Source organism: Symphalangus syndactylus, chromosome 19, assembly GCF_028878055.3.
Source record: "Symphalangus syndactylus isolate Jambi chromosome 19, NHGRI_mSymSyn1-v2.1_pri, whole genome shotgun sequence".
In the NCBI taxonomy this organism is placed as follows: domain Eukaryota; kingdom Metazoa; phylum Chordata; class Mammalia; order Primates; family Hylobatidae; genus Symphalangus; species Symphalangus syndactylus.
In genome coordinates this window covers 76880001-76892230 of record NC_072434.2, presented here as the reverse complement: position 1 = coordinate 76892230, position 12230 = coordinate 76880001, and the positions used below count along the sequence as shown (strand labels likewise).

At 42.5% G+C, this 12230-nt stretch overlaps 1 protein-coding gene across 6 annotated transcripts in view; it reads left to right on the top strand.

Annotated features, from left to right (window-relative positions):
• Positions 1-11418, top strand: part of SIPA1L2 (signal induced proliferation associated 1 like 2) — a 237876-nt gene extending 226458 nt beyond the window's left edge. For 5 of the 6 annotated variants that reach the window (XM_055234196.2, XM_055234193.2, XM_063614018.1 and 2 more), the window contains 4 exons: positions 5271-5324; positions 5878-6001; positions 6954-7035; positions 10114-11418. In XM_055234196.2, coding sequence (XP_055090171.1) covers positions 5271-5324; positions 5878-6001; positions 6954-7035; positions 10114-10260 — 407 coding nt within the window. In that variant the 3' untranslated portion in view covers positions 10261-11418. The remainder of the gene's footprint in view (positions 1-5270; positions 5325-5877; positions 6002-6953; positions 7036-10113) is intronic. The other variant, XM_063614019.1, reaches the window with a different exon arrangement.
• The last annotated feature ends 812 nt before the right edge of the window (positions 11419-12230 follow it).

Sequence of the window (12230 nt, the reverse complement as noted above, 5' to 3'; positions counted from 1 at the left end):
TCTACCTCTTGATGGCAGGTGCACACAGGGAGGGAGGAGTTGTTGGCAGCTGTCTTTGCAGACAGCTTTCCACTGTAATAGTCACAAGACACTTTAGATATATCAGTAAGATTGAATTAACATGTTCTTTGAGAAGTAAGCCATCAGAATTATGAGAGAATTCCAAGGAACGCTTTAATATCTGATAAGTCTTAATATGTAAGACTAGGAATGGATAGAAAGCTTCATAGTAAAGATGACGGTTCTTCCTGAATTAACTTGTAGAATTAATGCAATTTCAAGAAAAATAGTTGAAAAACTAAATTTGCCTCCATTTGGAAAATAGGTAAATGATATTCAACCAAAAGATCTATTATAACTTGATAATAATTAAAACAGCATAATTCAAAAATAGGGATAAGAATTTTTTGAAGAAAAATTAAGAGCTCAGACAGAAATCTGAATATATTTAAGAGTTACATGGGTAAGGAATTTATGTATTCCATTTGGATTTAGGTATTTAAAAAGTCGATTTTAGAAAAAGTAAAAGTAAGATTGTGGTTTTGGAAGCAAGATTATGCTTTAATTATGTAGCAGTGAGAGAACATACAAAATGTAATATGGTCAGATAAAGGTATTTAAATATTTAGAATTATGGGAGCCTGAAAGAGAATGTTAAAATAAAAGAGGAAATATTGGACTTTAGGAAAAGATTTCTGAAGAATGTGATAGGTAAAACCAGGATACCTAAAGTACATAAAGGAACTTACCCAGCAAAAAAACACCAAACCCACAGTAAACAAATGGTCAAGGAATGTGAATATAAATTTCACAAAAGACAAATGCACAATAAATAAGAAGGTGAAAAATGTTCAACCACACATGTAAATTTAAAGAATAATGAGTTACCAGCTCACACTTTTTGAATATGAAAAATGATACAGTAGCTCTAGGAAGCTATGAAGAATACTCACAGCTGGTATCATTGTAAAGATTATAAAGTGATCTATCTTTTTGTTCAAGCAATATGATAATATGTTACTAGTGCCAGAAAACTGTACCCACCTTTTAACCAGAAATCTAATTCCTGAGAATTTGCTGACAGAAAGTTATTAAAAAGAACTAAAAAGCTTCCAATAGAAAAATATCGTGCATTTAAAAAAATTAAGTGATCAAGTAACATATCCCTACCCAAACAGTTTAAAAAAAAAACAAAACAAAACAATAAACAGTCCTTCATAGGTCTAAGAAGGCAAAAGTAAGTTGGATGCCCTGTGCATCCCCCATGCTGTAAGGTCAAGTTTGAAAAGCTGGCTGAGTCACATTTTAGACTTTGTTTTAATGTATGCAGTTATTTTGTTTGTTGGAGGGCAAGACATGTCCTTCTTACATGTCAGAATTCCTAAGTGAAATTGATGGTCTTATCTAGTTCAGTAAGATCATAGTTTTGCCACCCTGCAGTGCTTATTATACCCTTTGTTATGTAGAATCATGTCAAGTTTGGGGGTACCAGATAATGTATGTAATGGCTTTCATCCCCTGTTAAACATGGTAATGGGAACAAACCCGACTAGAAAACCTGGCTATGGGTCAAACAGTGAAGCTGGGGAGGGGAAGTGGAGTCTCTTCAAAAGCCCTAGGATTTCAAGTAGCTGTCATTCATCAGAATATCAGAAAGAGGCAGTTGGTGTGTTTTTAGCATTTGTTGAATGGATGATGATGTTTTCAGTGAACACAGGCTTCAAAGGTAAAATCACCAATTAGTGATCTTAGACTCTGGATTCCATGTCGCTGCCCCACGAAGGCCTGTCCTCCTAGGTTTCCACACTTCCCCAGTTGGTGGTGGAGATTGCCATCTTCCCATAGCTGTTTGGGAGCATGGACGTGTGTGTGTGCTCCTGTGCAAATATCAATGTGAAAGACACATGCAGAGTTAACAATTCGCATTCCAGGCACCACTGTGGCAATGAAATGCTCCACATAACCATATTTTCCAAAAATTCAAAGTCTGTATCTTTAATTTGTTGTGTTCTTTAGGCCCTTGGTTTCTTAAACAGAGCATAATAAACATCCCTTTTTATGATGAGAACTTTTTCTGTTATGAAGCTTCAGCTTAAAGTTGATAAAGTTGTTATAGTTATTGATATTTGACCACTGTGTGTATGAGAGAGAGAGTGTGTGTGTACAACTATAAACAAAATGTGACTTACTGAGTAACTCCTAATGGTAACATAATTAATGAAAAAAAAATGGAAAGAAAAATGACTACCACATGGATGAAAAATGCAAAGTCAAATTTGGAATAGTAAATCCATTTAAATTATCTCAAAAGTAAATTAAAATGGTTTCAGGCCAATGCAATAGTTGTTTCTTAAATAAAGAATTATTTCAGGACTTTTTCTTGTTAATTACTCATAGGCAGATACTAGACCATTATCTTTCTACATGCATGGATGGGCTTCCAAAAGTCTAAACCAGAGAATTTTAGGTGGAAAACAGTACAGTGCAGCCTTTTTTCCTTTCCTAGTGGCCAGTTAAGTCCGTTTTCTGCAATGCAATAAGCACAAGTGTCAGAATCAAAACTTTTAATTTTCTACATGTAGCTACAAAACCCTACTTTGTCTTTAGTTTGCAGTTCTAACAAAGACATATTAGAACAGCTTGATTTGTGGAAATAGGTTTAATTTAAACTAGCCTCGTACTTGGATGTCCCATTTGGCATGTATCTGGGACAGGCACTATCGTCCTATTCCTCACCCTCAACAGACATGATGCGTTGATCAGACCATTCACCCCTGCCAATCCAGCCTTGGCCTTATGTTCAACAGACATGATGCGTTGATCAGACCATTCACCCCTGCCAGTCCAGCCTTGGCCTTATGTTCCTGTGCTGCAGGCATCCTAGACGGGGTCATGGGAGTGACTTGCAGTTATCTGTTTTGCTATCTTGGCTCTAGGATATGGAATAGCCTGTTGACTATTTGTCTTCTTGTTTAGTGCGAAATGCACTAAAAATAAGAAACTGACATTGAAATAAGGTTTTTTAAAAGATTATTTTAAAGGATGGATTGTTTTGTGTGTCAGCCATGCCCAGCGTTCCACCTTAGCCAGATCTGCTCGCACGGGAAAGAAAACCGAAGAGGCTGCACATGTGGAGTGTGGGTGATTGGATCTGTACCAACCATGACCGTGTACATGAAGCTCCTATTCTTGCACCTGTCTTTCGTGATGGTTTTGTTGGTGCCATTTGATTCTATCTCAGTAGTTGCTTGATTATTGAATATTTATCATTACAGAAATAAGCTGTAGGGGCATAAAGCTTCCCCTGGAAACTGTCTCTAAGATTAGCTATTTTATAAAGTAGTTTTGGTGTCCATACTTAATCAAATAGCATTCTCTTTGCATTTCAGCCTCCCAAGCTTTTCAATTCCAAAGTGAAATCCTGTTTGTGAAATTACATTGCTGGCAAAACTCTAGTCTTGGCTTCTTGCCTCCTGACCAGTAGGACCCTGTTTCTCCCTAGGGAATGTCTGAATGCCTGCCTGTAGCAAATTCTGTTTCTGTTAAATATGTGGGTATTTTATCAGTTAAGGTAAAAACCGATGAAGGAAGCTAAAGCATGTTCATCCATGTATTTAGACTTGACCACCAGACCGAAATACATTGAGAAAGAAACGTAACTGAATTATCACTGACTTGCATAAAACGAGGATGAGTCAATGAAACTCCTAAAGAGTTAGACAAATTTTTATCCGTTTTCTTTTCCATTCCTTTTCTGGTCAGTAAGTCACTATGGAATAAAAATATATCTCCTAAAGATTTTTTAAAATGTGATGTGTTCCCATATTCTGGGCTCTTTACAGAACAGAGGGTTATGTTGGACACCACTGCAGCCCAGACCTCCCCACCCAGCCCCTAGAGCAGCTCAAGCCCAGCCAGGATTCTGCCCCCAGCTGTGCTGTGCACATCACACCATATGTAGAAGTTGGCAGGGCCCCAATTATGTTGTTGATCTTAATTAAATTGCAAATTACTTTATGCAAAAAGCCTACTATGCAGTACCAAATTGGTAACATGATGCTCAGGAATGTGTAGTTATAGAATGTTTATCATCTTAAGGAAGATTTGATGTGTGGAGCTTTACAGAATTAGTTGAAAGACATCTGCCTGCCTAGGGCAGATGTGTTAGCAAATGGAGCCACATGGATGGAGAACTCTCAATGCAATCAGTAGCTGGGTGCACTCAGGAGGGCCCAGGCCTCTGTCAGGGGCACTGACGGTGCTTTCAGCACCATGGCCACAGCCTACAGCCTTGGCTTTCTTTCATATGTTCCTGGCAGCTTCAATGTGACCATCCTTTTTAATTAACTGGAAGTGTATGACCTGCCATAAAGCAAACAAGCAGGTAGCCTCATTAGGAGGCTTGTCCAGCAGCCAGAGGGAGGCAGAGTGGGGTAAATTAAGAACGGAGCACCCCTGACACGGCTCCAAGTGCAGTCTCTCCAGCATTAACCAGTTCATAGGAAAAGGACCGCCACAGCACTAACACGCCTGCTGTATACCACAGATTCCTACTGTAGATACTTACTTGTGCTCAGAAACCAAGCAGAGAGACTCCAGGGAATGAGGGTGAAGTGATCATGGAATAGATTGCTAGGTTCTCATTTCCACATGGTTCAAAAACAGAATATTTTTCTGCATGCCATTCAGCATTTCTGGATTACTGTTCTTGGTCAGTGCTCAACTCCCAGAGCCGGGCCAGTCTGGCACCCATTCTTAAGACTACTCTATTCCCTTTCTTTCTGACCTCTTAAAACATTGAATGTTAAGTTCCTAGTGCCGAGAATAAAAATGTCCTTGTGCTAAGATAAGGCATTGTAGTCATACTGATCATTGGTACTACTGCTATAAACACTGAGCCCCTCAGATCTTCCTTTAAGGGTTTCTAGTGAGATTACTTAGCTAATCTCTCTCACCACCACTTTCTTTGGATTTGTGGAGTGAGTCATTTAAGTAAGCCCACAGTTGGGTATGCTCTTGGTTGGATCCATGTGTGTATGGCATACCACATGTCTTTGTTGTACCCTACAGCCCTGCTTCCAACCAACAGTGAAAATATGAAATGTGTTATCTCATTGCACTGGAGTTGCATGATACTGGCCCTCAAGGGTTTCCCCTGGTCCATCACACACACACACTGTACTTCACACAACCGCATTTTGTGGGCCCCCGAGATTCTCAAATATAGAGAGATACTCCTGTTCATAGGAAAATTCTACATCTTATTTCAGGTCTTGACTCAGATGAAGAACTGGGGCTGCTCTGTCACCACACGTCCTATCTAGGTGATTGTCTGGGGCTGCTCGTTGGCTCCTGATATCCTGTAACCTTTTCTGTATATTTCATGTGTCTGCACGTCTGCATGGTTATTCACGCTCTGAGGGTTGGGGGTGCACAGCGGGACATGTGTCCTGGCTGTTCTGTCTCCAGAACCTTCTCCAGGTTTGAGGAGAACTTGAGAGAGAGGTCCCTCTCCTTGGTTCTGTCAGTCGAGTCATTATCCAACTATTATTTCATGCATAGCCAGCAGCTTTGGCATTTCTTGGGATGTGGAGAGAAGAAAGCAAATTGGCTCTAGCAAATCCAGTGTCTGCTAATTGTCCCCATGGCTGTGATGTGCATAGGCCATACAGCCCAGTAGGAGGACAGCCAATCTCCATGCTTTCTCCTTCTCAGAAGCTTGCCTGAATTTGTTTTTCTTTGTTTTGTTCCAAAACAAGGCAGTAACTGGTTTGAAGGGGGGAAAAGATTTTATTTAGCCATTGCATTTCCACAAAGAAACATTGCCTTGCAGTGATTACTAACCCTCCTTTCTGTGTGTGTTTCTCCCCTCCCCAGACCAGAGGGTGGCATCCTTCTGCACCCTGACAGATATGCAGCATGGGCAAGACCTGGAAGGGGCCCAAGAGCTGCCCTTATGTGTAGATCCAGGCAGTGGCAAAGAGTTCATGGACACAACTGGGTATGTGAGCCCCTGTGGACCCCTCCCTCCTGCTGTTCGGCTAACCGACTAGCCCTGAGCCAGGCAGGCGACCATATTGCACCATGCCCTTTCCCAGTCCTGAAGAATCCAGAGAAGTGACTGAGTGGGACTACTTGGCTCCCTGCCCTGCTGTGGGAGACCGCTCTTGGCTGCATGACCACTCTGCTCTGTGGGCACACCCTGCCTGCCAAGACTTGTGACCCTGTGCCCACGGTGACGAGCCTTACTGTCAGAGGGGGCAAGAAGAGGCCTCAAGGTCAGCGTCTGCTGCCGAATTACTGCAACAGCACCAGGCAGGGATAACTCGCTGATTGGCCTTCCACCTGCCGGGCTGCACATGCTCAGCAGCCCAGGGCATGACCCCTTCCAGAACCTGGTCCTTGATCCGGCCTCATGCCCTCCATTGAAATATGTTGGGAACACCCCACTCTTTCCCCTATATTCATGACATGTTCATTCCCCGTGAAATGTGTATTCTTTACCTGTGTCATCCATTCTTAATTCCATCTTCTATGTGAGTTGAATATAGAACTTGGAATTCACTTCATTAACTTGCATGTTCACATTGGTAACGAGCTTCATAATATTGTTATCATAGGGAAAGGCCAATTGGGGAAATTGACTAGTTCTCAGGACTTCATTTGGGTCTGCCTTGTCTCCATTGGCTAAACCAATTTAAATAATATATCTTTTGTGTTCCTACCAACTTGTGTATCTATAGAGATTCTGGATCTCTCTTTAAATCAGTAAAGTCCCAGAATGGGCTTTCCACTAGATCAGCAATATGGACACTTTCCCATTCTGACATAATATAATGTATCTGCTTGCTGGGATCTAAGCACATGAAATAATTTTTTCGAGTGAAAACTTGACCAACAAAAATGCTCAATTGACTCTCTTGAATCTTTCTAATTCTATCCTTATTTGCTAGGGAGCGTTCTCCATCACCACTGACCGGGAAAGTCAATCAGCTGGAATTAATTCTTCGACAACTCCAGACCGACCTTCGGAAGGTAATCAGTTGGAAGAGCATAATCAGAACTCTTTCTCTTATAAAATCAGCCCCTTATAACTACTACAGATAAATTGAAGAGACTCAGGAAAGAAAACTGCCTTACCCAAAAACCAATGATAAATACAAACAGATGCTCCTGAGGTCTCACTCCATCTGCTGACCTGCAGCTGATGTATTTCATTTTGTGGGATGCAGAGATCTCAATGGATTTGAGTAAATGAGGATGAGCCCTTGGTGTGGCTAATCTTCAGTGTGCAGTAGAAGCATGGTGGGCCAGCATTTTTTAGTTCAGTGAGTTATCAGTTGCACCAACTCTGTATGAGCTGACCTCAGAGGAGTCCATTGCTGCCAGAAAGCCTGGTCTCTATGAGTCCTGTCCTCTGTCTTGAATCAGCTTCACAGCCCTTAGAACTTCTGCTGTGCACATCAACCTGCACATGGTCCGTCCTCAAAAGAAATTAAATCCTGTATCCCACATATACTTGCTGAGCTCTGTTCCATCAGCCCTGTGCTGGAGAGCCAGTTGGCTGTCCAGGGAAATTGAATGGGGCGCGGTAGCAAGCGGGAGGGCATCACAGGAAGGTTTTTGTTGTGATGGTTTGGTTTGGCTTATGAAGAAGGGAGAAATCGTAGCTCGTGAGAATGCTGAGGAAAGGATTCAGTTGGGAGAGAAATCATGATGAGCGTGAAGAGCAAGTGGGTGGAGTTCTGATCTAGTCACAAGGAGGGAGCTGGCCTTGGATAGGAGTAGGGACAGCTCATACATAGTTACCAGAGTGGAGCAGAGTATGTGTGCACGTGCGTGTGTTCATATATGCGCACGTTCATTCACATACACAGAGTCCAGACAGAGATGTTGGCAAATTTCTCTGATTGTTTCTTTTTTTTTCTAGCCATGAGCTAAGAGTGGTGGGAAGGAGTATAAGAGCTTTGTGGATAGAGGATATGGGGGTACCACAGCGTGTAAACCAACCGGGTATATTTGGGAGACTTGCCAAAAAAAAGCTAAAGCACGTTTGAATTTGGAGCATAAGTTAAAGCGATACCTGTTTTCCTGGTTGTGTGTTTTTTCCCCAGTGTGGGTGACCAGCTGTCCCAGTTTGCCCAGGATGGAGAAGTTTTCTAGGATACGGAACTTTCCATATTAGAACCGGCAAAGTCCCATACAAGCTGGGATGGCTAGTCACCTTATCTCCAGCTGCAAGTGTAGAATCGTTGGAGAGTTGAATTTATCCAATATTAAGGTTTAGACAGGAAATCACGACGAGGAGAGAGAGAGAGAGAGACAAGGACCCTGGGGCGTGTACAGGGCATGAATAAACCAAAGAACCTGGAGTCCAGGCTGGTTGAAGGGAAATAATGTCACTGCTGGAGAATGGCTGGGTTGGAGGTGTTGGTGGGCAATGAAAATAAGAGTAAGATTGATAAGATTGATGGATTCTATCATTACTGGAGGAGTAGATACTGGAGAAATTATTTTTAAAAGACAGGAGGTGGTGGTCAAGAAGTAGGAACTTGAAACTTTCAGGAAGAGGTGCAGTCATTGACAATAGCATGGTACAGGATGTGGTCATGGGAGTGGGGGTTGAGGAGGGCCGGGTTTGAAGATCACTGAGAGAAAGCGATAGAGAGGCTGAATGGCCAGAGTGTCGGATGGAATATCTCAGTGGATTCGAAATCATCAACACAGATGACAGGAGTGGGATGGGGAGAAAAGAGCAAACCAGGTTCTAGAATCTTCCTGTAATGATGGTTGGGACTGGGGATACGTAGATAATTGCAGCCAGGAGGGGTAGCAGGTCTCATGACCTAATGGCACGTTTTTTAGAGGAGCTGGAGTTGTAGGAAGGAGCGGAGATCTGGCCTGAACAATAGGGGATGCACTGTCTGCCTGCCCGACCCCCATAGTGAGCTGCTGGGGACGGTGTCCTCAGGAGGGAGCCAGGATTCACTTAGAGCACGAAGACAAAGGGAATTTCAGGAGGAGAGACTGAGCGTGCACAAGGTCTTCATGGCAGAATCCAAGTTCCATGGATCACAATAAAAGATTTGCAGGGATGTGGAGAGGTGGGCAGCTGAGTCGCAGCAGAGATGTTCTGAGCTGTGGGACTCAGACTGTCTTGGGACCGAGAGTCGTGAGGAATGTCCGGGGAGAGTCAGGATCCAGGGTGGGCTGCAGTTGCTCCTTACAGCAAAGTGAGTGGTCAGCTCTGATTGAGGCCTCCTCTGAGGACCAGTGTCTTTTGGGCCAGTGACCAGGCAGGTGGTATTGGGGAGGGCCTCGGAAGGGCTCAGGAAACGAGGAAGCCTTGAGGGCAGGACCAGACATACCAAGGGTGGGGGCGTCCACTCACCCTACTCAGTGCTCCTGCACAGTGCTGGGGGTGGCATGTGGTGGCTTTAGTGGTGGAGTTAGATCCCATTACAGAAATACCGATTGTTACAATCTGACAATGACCCCTCTATCCATTTAGGGCAAGGCATCCCTTTCAGCAGGGGGGAACTAAAACTGGTGCTATACGTTTTTTTATTGCTATATGTTGGAAACTCCAGATGTGATTCTTCTGAAAGTCTCGATTATTTTTACACAGTTTTTAATGGCAGACTTTAAGGGTCATTATGGAAATATAGTGGAGCAGGAAAGCTTGATGGAATGAGAGACCTAAGTACATATTTTATTATAAACATATGTAACAGCTCTGCTGATTCCAATTTTGTACTTAGAAAGTTTTGTGCATTTGTCAAAGGGTATCACCTTTAACCTCACTGTAGTCTCCCTTTTTCAGATAGAGGGTAATATAAACTATGATGAACACCCTTCCTATATAAAGGCTATCTTAGCACCCCGTGGGAGCAGAGTGGGATGAAAGAACAGGGTGTGTGGAGTGTTCATTCCCATCCCTTTGTCATCAGCAGGAATCAGGATCGGAAAAGTCCCCTCACTGAAGAAAGTCACCCCTTCTCCCCTCAAAAAGTACATAAGTAAAAATAAGAATCAAAGATTCTCGTAGCCCAGCTTAGGAGGAATGAATGCATCAGTCAGTCTCCATGACTCGGTTTATTTCTACTCTGCCAGGAAAAACAAGACAAGGCCGTTCTCCAAGCGGAAGTGCAGCACCTGAGACAGGACAACATGAGGCTGCAGGAGGAGTCCCAGACTGCGACAGCTCAGCTGCGGAAATTCACAGAATGGTTTTTCACCACCATCGACAAAAAATCTTAGCCAGTCCGCCCCTCATCAAGGGACCATTGGGAAATGCCCCTTGTCCCTTTGAAGTCACAAACATGGTTTTTCTGTGTGCTTTCAACCAATTGTAGATGTTTTTGCTGTTCCATTCTGTGTAGCACCATTCACCACAGCAGGATAGGGAGCCTCGACTCTTTCTCGGTAGCCACAGCAGAGAGCAGCGCCAATGTGAAGATGAATGAATGTAACTCCTAGTGTGAAGATGAATGTAAACCCTGGCGACAGTTGAGACCTTTTTCTTTTAGACTCTGCTAAAACAGTGCTCTGGCTTGGGCTTACCGCAAGAGGGAAGATAGTTGAGTTTTATTTCCTGTATATCAGGTGGCCTGGTAGAGATGTAAAGCAATTTACCATAGTTTGGGCTTTAGTATTGTAAAATAAACCTGAGAACAAATAATCAGACATATACTTTAATGTTAAAGGTGCTCTATTTTTTTGGATGTACAGTAGTTTTATTTCCACAGCCACATTACCATAGCAATAAGAAAGGAGGCATAGTACATAGTTGGAAAAGCTTTGTGGGGGGATTAAAAAAAAAAAGCACTGTTGTGTTTAACACTAGTTCAGATGCAGTTACCTTAGAGACTTATTTATTTGCAGGAACAAATGGTGCCTGAATATTAACAGTGTTCTGATTAAAAACAAAAAAAAAGATACATATGCCTTGTAAATGGCTCACCGAGTTGTCAGTAGTCACTTCAACTCTTAGTTCACTTTTGTATAGTTGCTCTGCTGGAAAAAAATGAGAGTGAATCTGCTTACTCACTAGAACCTCCCTGTGTGCTGTGAGCCAGCGGAACCACTTGTACAATGCCAGATTTGTTTATCTTTGTACAGAAGCTTTGATGAAGTGTCTTGTATTTAACACCCTTATTTAAGCTTATTTAACCTTAAATTGTTAATTTTATAAAATTTGGTTTGGCCTGCACTATGATGAGGGATGGAGGTAGCTGCAGGCTCAGAAGAGACTGAGCTTGCACAGATTAGACCGAGAAGCAGGGTGAGAGATTCTAACGACTGGATGCTGCTAGTAACACGTTGTTTGTATTGCTTTACCATTTTTAACTGTTAGATTTGAGATGAACATACATTTTGCTTTTTTAATAAATGTTTAAAAGAAGTCCACATAAGAAATGGTGTTGTCAGGTGACTGTAGATTTTGTGTGATCTAACATGTCAACAGTCTGACTGTATGCGAATTTATTTCAGGTCATTTAGTACCTTGATTTGTATTAAATACTGTTCAGCTGCCTTCTCATAGAATCCCAGATCTATTTCAGGAAGGGAAGTACCTAGCAGTTTTTAGTAGCTGCTGTGTGCCAGACACTATTCTCTGAACTTTTCATCCATCTCATTTAACCCCAATGGTATCCTTCATAGGTAGGAGGTGGGGTTCCCACTTACAACCACATGAACTGTGGTTCAAATGAAGTAATTCACCCAAGATTGCCTTTGAAACAAAAATAAAATAAAATAACACTTTGGTGTTGCCAGCACTTTGGGAGGCCAAGGCGGGTGGATCACCTGAGGTTGGGAGTTCAAGACCAGGCTGACCAACATGGAGAAACCCTGTCTCTACTAAAAGTACAAAATTAGCCAGGCATGGTGGCGCATGCCTGTAATCCCAGCTACTCGGGAGGATGAGGCAGGAGAATCACTTGAACCCGAGAAGCAGAGGTTGCAGTGAGCCAAGATAGCACCATTGCACTCCAGCCTGGGCAACGAGCAAAACTCCGTCTCAAAAAACAAACAAACAAAAACAGTAAGAGTTTGAAAAATTATCAGGAAGAGGTAAACTGTAAATTTGAATCCAATGTAAGACAGAAGACACAAAACATGGATCCAGATGTGAAGGGAAACACTGTAAGGTCCATTGCCCTCAACCTTTGAAGAACAAAAAGCATATCAAGAATTCAGAGGAAGCGAACTGACTCTTAGAATTGGTC